The 10258-nt window shown below is 40.1% G+C and overlaps 1 protein-coding gene across 2 annotated transcripts in view; it reads right to left on the bottom strand.

Annotated features, from left to right (window-relative positions):
* Positions 1–334: 334 nt before the first annotated feature.
* Positions 335–10258, bottom strand: part of INTS2 (integrator complex subunit 2) — a 65158-nt gene continuing 55234 nt past the window's right edge. For both annotated transcript variants that reach the window (XM_008271192.4, XM_051824719.2), the window contains exons 20-25: positions 7455–7653; positions 5359–5610; positions 4959–5066; positions 4743–4848; positions 2484–2660; positions 335–2377 (exon numbers count right to left, since the gene is read on the bottom strand). In XM_008271192.4, the coding sequence (XP_008269414.2) occupies positions 2208–2377; positions 2484–2660; positions 4743–4848; positions 4959–5066; positions 5359–5610; positions 7455–7653 (1012 nt within the window). In that variant the 3' untranslated portion in view covers positions 335–2207. The remainder of the gene's footprint in view (positions 2378–2483; positions 2661–4742; positions 4849–4958; positions 5067–5358; positions 5611–7454; positions 7654–10258) is intronic.

Here is a 10258-nt window from a genome sequence, read left to right as displayed (position 1 = left end):
GGGTTATGAGCCAGCAGATGGAAGATTCCTCCCCACCCCCCGCCCTGCCTCTCCGTAACTCTGCCTTTCAAATAAATTTTAAAAAATCTTTTTTAGAAAAAAAAAGTCATTTTAAACCATCAAAACTTTAAAATAATTGCTCCAGGGTAACTTTTCTCATTTCCCTCTCCTAACTTCCTAAGGCTTTCAGTCAGCTCTAATTTCATTAAACACAGTGTATGTGGCATAACAAAAAGGGATACACGGTAGACCTTGGAGCCAGTCAGAAATTCCAGTCCCTTTAACTGTTCCTTTCAGGTCAACAGTAGTGGAATGAAACACAAAAAACTACAAGTTCACTTAATAAAGAATATGAATGTTTATAAGTCAATATGCAAAATAGCTGCACACATCTGTTTTCACTTGAATAAAAAAATCACATTGTGACAAATTTTATAACCTTAACTTAAAATACAGGAATATTAACATTTACTAATGTATTTACATATTTTATTTACATCATCAACAAATCTGATGAAAAACAGCATATTATTTTCACACAGCAGGTTTTGACCAGTCTTTAAAAATTGGTCCATGAAATTTGTACTGCATTTAGTTAGAAAACATACTTGAGCCTCTTCAGAACTCCTGGGGGTACCTATTCACATAAAGTACTGCAAGGCCTCATTTTAAAAACAGAACAAAACAGGAGCAGCTGCGTTTACTCTTTAGGGACTACAAAACTGCCTTGTTCAAAAATATGAAAATCCTTGTGGGATTTTTTTAGCATGTATGTTTTTCACATCAAAATTACTTAATTGAACATTAAGCATCTAATAAAAAGTTATAAATATCCCTACCACATATGATATTATGCACTTCATGATTTGAAACAGCTACAAACTCGTTCTTAGAGAATACCCTTGTGAGGTAGGGCCAGTCGTTAAACCGATTTTACAAAAGAGGAAAATGAGATGTGATGATTTGCTAGTGAAGTGGCTGAAGTTAAATTTAATTTTTTTCCCTTAAAAAAACACCTTCTTATCCGCCTGCCTGACTTCTTTTACAAGTGAAAAGGTCTATTTTGAGTGCTGGGGGGGAAAAAGAGTGTGTAATTGAGGTATATCTCAGAGAGCAAAGGGAAGTACCATCTATGCCGGATATTTAATTTTTTTGTAATGAGGATGATGGGTTACCTGAATACATCTATCTAACCAATGGAAGTTACTAACAGAGGACTGCAAAATTCTTCAGCAAAACAGTATTTTCCACATTTCAATTTTTCCTGAGGTTCCAACACTGTGTATGTTTTCTCAAAGATGTTCTTAAAGTAAATGTGAATTATAGTCATGATGACAAGCCAAAAGCTCTTTAATCCAGTGAGTCTTATTGCTCTAAATCTCATGTAATTTGATATATATTTCTGTCCTCTGAGCATTAGATAAGTTAATAAAGCATTACAAAAATAAATTAAAAAAAAACTAAATGAGACCTCCTTTCAGGCTCTTCTTTGCACAGGTGTTTCTGTAAACACTTTTAAACCAGTTTTTTAAAATTCCAAATTATTCAAGTATCTCTTTAAACTTATGGCTTCATATATTAGTAAAAACTGAAGCAAATATGTAAAATCTTTAAATCCCCATCCGTAATTCTATGAAATCATTTACAAAAGCTACTTGCCTTTTTTAAAGCCTTCACAATACTGTTTCTTAAGAGCTAGAGTTCCATTACTATCACTATTACCTGCGTTGCAAGTCTCTGAGATTTCTGAGTAGTTAACTCCTACTAATTTTTCCTGAATTCTCCTTTCCCTTGATCCCATTTTCTCCCTCCCATCATTCCACCTTTGACATCATGTGTTACAAACTCACAGTTAAAATAAAACAGTAGGGCTACCCAATAGACTCATTTTTATAAGAAATTAAATTAAAGGCATGGCAGTCTTTCTTCACTTCAAAAGCTAAATACAAGGCCAAATTCCATTTCAAGTGTGCTCCCAATGGAAAAAAGCCCAGCTGCTACAATACAAACATACCAGCAAAGGAGATCCAAAGACGTGCCAATCAAATACAAGCAAGCATAATTCTCTTAAATTGTATGCATGTGGAATTGAATCATTTTAGTGATTCCAAGACATTACTGTTTCCATTCAGTTTAAAGTTGTATAAGATGCAGATTCATATTGGGTATATGCAGCAAACGGCTTCAATTTTTTGTTTAATTTTTTTCTAAATTCCACTAACACTCATGTTTATTATTTCGATTATTGTGCTTTCAATACAATGACAGAGCTGTACATCAGGATCCATGCTTCCAGTGTCCCTGGATCCATTTTTATAAGATGGATCTTTACAGATTCGAGACCATCCACTTGGCTTCTCCTTTATTTGTTGAAGACCTAAAAACATTAGGAATGAAAAACAAATTAAGACATGAAAACTACAAGGGAATTTGGTTTTCTTGTTTGAGATATTAAGATAAATCTTGAAAATGAGATAGCTTACGTGTAATAATTGGATCGATGTCTCTTGTCTGAGTGGCAACATCAGAGGCACAAACTTGCCCTATTTGGATGAGCAAAGACATTATGTCCTCATAAAGTGGAGGAAATGCTCTACAAAAAGAGACCAAACTTGGCAGAGTTGGCATGAAAAAAGCATACCGCTTAGCCTGTGTTAAAACTGTTGGAAAAAAACAAAACAGAATTTTTTATTTTAGATATTCAATGCAAATGGCCTACTTAAATACTAAGTCCATGCTAGAATCACTAAGTTTTCTATGGCTCAGCCAGACCCTGCCTTCCCAAAAGCTGACAATCTAGCAGCAACATCCTAGAAATCAATTCCTACTTTGCCCAAACACTATCATAGGTGCATAACATGCATACTTTCATTTAATTTTCTTATAAGATACCCATTTTACATGAGAAAACTCTTAAAAGCCTAGAGAGATTAAGAAAATTGTTTAAGGTCACACAGCCAGTTAGTGGTAGAGGTAGGATTACATGCAGCTAGTATAAACTCTTTTTTTTTTTTTTTTTACAGGCAGAGTGGACAGTGAGAGAGAGTGAGACAGACAGAGAGAAAGGTCTTCCTTTACTGTTGGTTCACCCCCAATGGCCACTGTGGCCAGCGTGCTGAGGCCAGTGCACTGTGCTGATCCAAAGCCAGGAGCCAGGTGCTTCTCCTGGTCTCGCATGCGGGTGCAGGGCCCAAGCACTTGGGCCATCTTCCACTGCACTCCCAGGCCACAGCAGAGAGCTGGACTGGAAGAGGGGCAACCGGGACAGAATCCAGTGCCCCGACCAGGACTAGAACCTGGTGTGCGGGTGCCGCAGGCAGAGGATTAGCCTATTGAGCCACAGCGCCGGCCATAAACTCTTAACCACTACAAATTATTACAATATGAAGCATATACAAAGGAAAGAAAATCAACAGAGTATTATGGGAACACTGAGAAAGAATAGTAAGTTATAAGTCATAACTTTAAAGGAATGAATTATAGTTCACATAGTTTAAAGTAGTTTATTTTCATACCATTTTACTCTATAAACCAGAAGGTGATTAAAATCTTAGGATATGTTTTAGAACTTCAGGAAACAACAAATATATTTATCTTACAGATGTACATATATATGATTATATTTTTCTAGAACTCTGAGCATTTGCAATAAATCATAACTTGTTTTCTACTGACATACTGAGAAAGGAGATTTATTTTTCTATATATATATATATATATTCATCAACAAAATCAAAGAAAAGTTGTCTATCCACCTCTTCTATACTACAACTCACATTTTGAAATATATATATTTTCAAATGAAGAATAATTCAAAACATGTTATGAGCCGGCGCCGTGGCTCACTAGGCTAATCCTCCGCCTTGCGGCGCCGGCACACCGGGTTCTAGTCCCAGTCGGGGCACCGGATTCTGTCCCGGTTGCCCCTCTTCCAGGCCAGCTCTCTGCTGTGGCCCGGGAGTGCAGTGGAGGATGGCCCACCGCGGCGGCCATTGGAGGGTGAACCAACGGCAAAGGAAGACCTTTCTCTCTGTCTCTCTCTCACTGTCCACTCTGCCTGTCAAAAAATAAATAAATAAATAGAAACATGTTATGAATGATGGGGCTGGCATTGTGGCACAGCGCGTTAAGCTGCCACCTTTGACACCTGTATCCCATATAGGCAACAGTACAACTCCCAGCTGCTCCACTTCTGAACTAGCACCATGCTAATGCACCTGGGAGGGCAGCAGAGGATGGTCCAAGTGCTTGGGCCCCTGCCACCCAAAAGGAAGAGCCAAATGAGGATAGAGGCTCCTGGCTGCTAGCTTCAGCCTGGCCCAGCCCCCAGTCGCCAGTACCCTCAGAAAATATATGCATTAATTTAGGGGCCAGCATTGTGACACAGCAAGCTTAGCTGCTGCCTGCAGTGCCAGCATCATATATCAGCACTGGTTCAAGTCCCAGCTGTCCCACTTCCGATCCAGCTCCCTGCTAATGTACCTGGGAAAGCAGCAGAGAATAGCCCAAGTGCTTGACCCCTGCCACCCAAGTAGGAGACCCAATAGAACCCCAGAGTCTTCACTTCCATGTGGATTAGCCCAGCATTGCAACCAGCAGATAAAGATCCCTCTCTGTCTCTCTTTTTCTTCTCTCCAAACAAATAAATCTTTAAACAAAAGTAAAAAACAAACAAACAAACAAAAATATATGTATAAATCTATTTTAGAAGATTTTTTTATTGATTATGATTGGTTACAAACCTGTTAGCAAAGTTCCCATGACATTGACAGCTAAACGAGCCACACTAAGTGACTTTGGTAATGCATACTGGATACATAAATGAGAAAGTAACTGGATGGCAAATATCTGTAATAAAAAATACAAATGTTATGTTTTTTATATCTTAAAATAATACAAATTCTAAAATGTTTTATTAACAGATAAAAATTTTCCAAAAGTACCAAAATGCTCATTACCTGTTTTTCAAGTTCTGGCTGTGCAATAAGCTCAGGAATAAAATCCAGACAGATATGCATAGATGGAATACCTGCGACTGTCAGAGGCAAAAGTTCACATGGATAACCCTATCTCAACAAGAAAGAGAAGAAATCAGAAACAAAATATAAGGTAATTACAGACAAAATACAAACAAAGATTTCACTTCCTTACTCTCAGAATACACAATGTCCTACACAGAGATAAATTATTTGAATAAGTTTTAGGTTGAAAAAAATCTCTAAAAGTCTAGAATTTTTCTCATATTTCAGTAGATCGTGATCACTGTATTATCTCTAAAGTATCCCTGTAAATTCTGCAATTCATAGCCCTCAAGAAAAATAAATCTCAACCACCAGGCATCACCCTTTGAAAACAGACCTGAAAGTGAACAAGCTTAGCAATGTTAGGATCTGCAATGTACATTTGGTGCAACAGACAACAGATAAGGCACTGAACTTCTCGAAGGTTACAGAGCAAATTGTCTTCTCCTTCTTCAGTTCCTTTACTTGGAGTGTTGGTGGTAATAACACTTTGAACATTCCTTAGCAAACTGTCTGGATTCACACCCTTTGCTTTCTCTTCTTCAGTAGGTAAACAAATCTCTAAGAGAATCTGGACAGCTGCACTATCCTACAAGGAAATAAAACACAATGAATAGAAAACATTTTGAGAAGCTGTTTAAAAACAAATCTGATTTTGTTTTCACATGAACAGAAATGATAAAATAACTAGTTGCTTAAGCAGACATATAAAGAGGTAGTTCTAAGAGCAGAACTGAGCAATTTACAGAGCAGGGGTCTTTGATGGGTCAAGAACTCCTCAAGAATCTGAAGAAAATTATTCACTCTGTCCTCATGAAAATCAGCACACATAAAAAAACTATTATGGGTGGGGCCGACACTGTAGCATAGAAGCTAAAGCCACGGCCTGCAGTGTCGGCATCCCATATGGACACCAGTTCAAGTCCTGGCTGCTCCACTTCAGATTCAACTCTCTGCCACAGCCTGGGAAAGCAGTGGAAGATGGCCCAAGTCCTTGGGCCCCTACACCCACAGGGAAGACCCTGTGGCTCTTAGCTTTGGATCAGCTGAGCTCTGGCTGTTTTGGCCATTTGGGGAGTGAACCATTGGATGGAAGAGCTCTCTCTCAGTAATTCTTTCAAGTAAGTAAATAAAATATTAAAAAAAAACAAAACAAAACTATTTTGGGGCCAGCATAGTGGTGTAGTGGATTAAGCCACCACCAACAACACCAGCATCTGGGGCGTGAACCAGCAGAAAGACCTCTCTCTCTTTCTCTCTCTACCTTTCTGTAACTCTTTCAAACAAATAAATCTTTTTTTTTTTTTTTTTTTAAAGGAGTAGAGCAGCTGGAACTTGAACTGATACCCATATGGGATGCTGGTACCGCAGGCAGAGACCCCCTCTGCTGGTTTAAATGTGTTCACATTTTTTAAAAGATTTATTTATTATTAATTTGAAAGGCAGAATGACAGCAAGAGAAGGAGAAACAGAGAATGATCGTCTATCCTCTGGTACCACAGCACCAGCCCCCTCGCATTTTGTTAAAATATAAATCTCATCTAAGTGGCTATTACATTTTTATCATGATGATTATTCCTGCTTAAAATGTTAAAAAAGAGTATCATGAAGATTAGTCCATGGGGTATTCAGAAGCAAGGTAATAGGATTATTCTATCACAGATTCTGTAATAAAAGGAATGCGCAATATGTTATTGATGTACATGGAAGAGATAATATGCCTCCTATTTAACTGTTTTCACTAACAGGAAGCCCTTTACTCTTTTTGACTGAATTTTAGTTGGGTTTCTACCACTCACTTGGGAAACCTGACTAGACTAAGTCAGTGGATGGGGTATTCTCTGTCTCATCTGTCTTTTTTTTTTTTTTTTTTTTTTTTTTAATTTAACAGGCAGAGTAGACAGTGAGAGAGAGAGACAGAGAGAAAGGTCTTCCTTTGCCGTTGGTTCACCCTCCAATGGCCGCCGCGGTCGGCGCGCTGCGGCCAGCACACCGCGCTGATCCGATGGCAGGAGCCAGGTACTTATCCTGGTCTCCCATGGGGTGCAGGGCCCAAGCACTTGGGCCATCCTCCACTGCACTCCCTGGCCACAGCAGAGAGCTGGCCTGGAAGAGGGGCAACTGGGACAGAATCCGGCGCCCCGACCAGGACGAGAACCCGGTGTGCCGGTGCCGCAAGGCAGAGGATTAGCCTAGTGAGCCGCGGCGCCGGCTTCTATCTGTCTCTTGCTACCTCTCTCTGTGCCTCTGTCTAGGGGGAGAGGAGACGAGATGAGGGGAGGGGAGAGGAGGGGAGGAGAAGGCAGAGAGGAGGGCAAGGCAGAGGAGAGGGGAGGGGAGGGGAGGCGAAGGGAGGGGAGGCGAGGGGAAGAAAGAAGAAAGGAAGGAAGTTATATTCTTATTCATAATTAATTTTACTTTAGTAAAACTTACCTGAGCAGCCAATAATGCATTTTTCAATTCTTCCCTGGTAACTTCTGGGGCATCAGCCTGTCCAACTAAACCTATTGTATTATTCGGGGACGGCCTATCTTGCTCTGCTGTTTCCTTCAGATGAGCACTAAGGTAGGCTTTAGATGCAAGAAGATATCCATTCAACATGTGCAGAGTAATATCCATCAGTGGGGGGCATCTAAACAAGAAGAAAAATGTATGATAAAGAATATAAATTTGCAAATTAACCAAAATATGACAAATCCGATGTAAATTATTAAAACCTTGAACAGCACATCATAATAAGTTTTCTCACGGAAAAATTCATTCTCTAAAGTAACATTTGCTATTATTTCTCATTCTGTATATGTGAAGATTACATAGTCTTACCCATCTCACCTTATCAGTTAAAATCAAATTATCTGTAAGCTTTAGAGAAAGTCATTCCCTTTTTTTCTGTAGAAAAAAAAGTTTTATTTCCAGCAAAACTCTCAGAAATGAGCCCATAAAGCAGTCCTCAAGGAGTCATACTCAGGACAGGAATCCACACCACTGATTAAAGCACCCATGTCCCACATTGGAGTGACTGGGTCTGATACCACGCTTTGGATCCTGACTCCAGCTTCATGCTGACCTGGGAAGGCAGCAGTGATGGTTCAGTAGCTGAGATTCCGTCACACACACGGAAACCTAGATTGGACTCCAGGTTCAATATATGGCATTTGAATTGCAAACTACTGGATACTAGTGCTGTCTCTCTATCTCTGTCTCCATCTCTCTCTCTTTCACCTCTCAAATAATTTTTTTTTTTTAAAGAGGTATATTCTGGAGCCAGTGTTGTAGCATAGCAAGTTAAGCCACAGCCCACAACTCCAGCATCCCACATGGGTGCCAGTTTGTGTCCCAGCTGCTCCACTTCTGATCCAGCTTCCTGGTAATGCACCTAGGAAAGCAGCAGATGATGGGAGACCTAGAAGAAGCTCCTGGCTTCTGGCTTTAGTCTGGCCTAGTCTCAGCTGTTGCAGCCATCTGAGGTGTAAACCAGCAAATGGAAGATCATTCTTACTCTGTCTCTCCCTCTCTCTCGCTCTGCCTTTCATATGAATAAATAAATCTTTTTTATTAAAAAAAAAAGAGGTATATTCTATTACTGATAAGATGGAAACTAGAATAAATATTCTTTCTATTCCTGTTTCTTCTTTGGAGTAAAACAACGATGTATTCCATGAGTGATTCATCCACTTAACATAAGCATGTCACTAAGCTTCTGTTTTCTCATCTATAAAACAGGTACACAGTTATTCATTCCTCAAGGACTCTTCTATTTTTATTTCATCTAAATTTAATCTGTAAGAATCTTTGAGGAAGACTTTGAGACAAAATTCAGATGAGATAAAAACAGATATGCATTAACTATTAAAAAAAGAAACAAAAAAGATAAATTAGTAATAATTAGAATTTTAAATGTCATGCTCTTAGATAAATCTAGAAATTCCACTTCTTCTTATCACAGAGAGAACCACAATGTATGCATTAATAGCATTATAGCTGTGTTAATAACTGACATACTGGAAATCATCTAAATGGCCATTAATATGTCAATGGTTAAATAAACTATGGCAATGCTTCCCAAAACTCAAGAATCACCTAGAGTGCTTATTTAAAAATTATTCTCAAATTTAACCAATCTGAATCAGACTCCAAAGGACAGGCCTGGCACACAATACAAGTACATGGAATAGCAGCATGCAGAACTATGCATACTGATATGAAAAACATATTAAGCATAGTAAGTATAAATAATAATAATAATAATAATAATAGTAATAATAGTACCAGCATCCTATATGGGCACTGGTTCGAGTCCTGGCTACTCCACATTTTTTTTTTTTGTTAACATTTATTTATTTGGAAGGCAGAGTTACAGAGGGAAAGGCAGAGGGAGAGACAGAGAGAAAGGTCTTCCATTCATTGGTTCACTCCTCAAATGACCTCAATGGCCAAAGCTGGACCAGTCTGAAGCCAGGAACCAGGAACTTCTTCCTGCTCTCCCATATGGGTGCAGGGGCCCAAGCCCTTAGGCCATCTTCTACTGCTTTCCCAGGCCATAGCAGGGAGTTGGATCAGTGGAGCACCCGGGACGCAAACCAGTGCCCATATGGGATGCCGGCATTGCAGGCGGCGGCTTTACCTGCTGTACCACAACGCCGGCCCAAGCTCCACTGGGAAAGCAAGGGAGGATGGCCCAAGTGCTTGAGCCTCTGCACCCATGGGTGGGACAAAGAAGAAGCTCTGAGCTACTGGCTTCAAACCAACCCAGCTCTGGCCACTGCAGCCATTAGAGGAGTAAACTAGCAGATGGAAATTGTCTCTCTCTCTCTGTCTCTCCATCTCTCTCTAACTCTGTCTTTTAAATAAATAAATCTTTTTTTTTTTTTTTTTTTTTTTTTAAATTTTTGACAGGCAGAGTGGACAGTGAGAGAGAGAGACAGGTGAGAAAGGTCTTCCTTTGCCGTTGGTTCACCCTCCAATGGCCACCGCTGCAGCCGGCGCACCGCGCTGATCCGATGGCAGGAGCCAGGATCCAGGTGCTTTTCCTGGTCTCCCATGGGGTGCAGGGCCCAAGCACCTGGGCCATCCTCCACTGCACTCCCTGGCCATAGCAGAGAGCTGGCCTGGAAGAGGGGCAACCGGGACAGAATCCGGCGCCCCAACCGGGACTAGAACCCGGTGTGCCGGCGCCGCAAGGTGGAGGATTAGCCTATTGAGCCACGGCGCCGGCTCTTAAATAAATAAATCTTAAA

The sequence above is a fragment of the Oryctolagus cuniculus genome, chromosome 17 (assembly GCF_964237555.1).
Source record: "Oryctolagus cuniculus chromosome 17, mOryCun1.1, whole genome shotgun sequence".
NCBI lineage: Eukaryota > Metazoa > Chordata > Mammalia > Lagomorpha > Leporidae > Oryctolagus > Oryctolagus cuniculus.
Note: the sequence above shows the minus strand (reverse complement) of the source record. Positions and strands in the feature narration are given on the sequence as shown.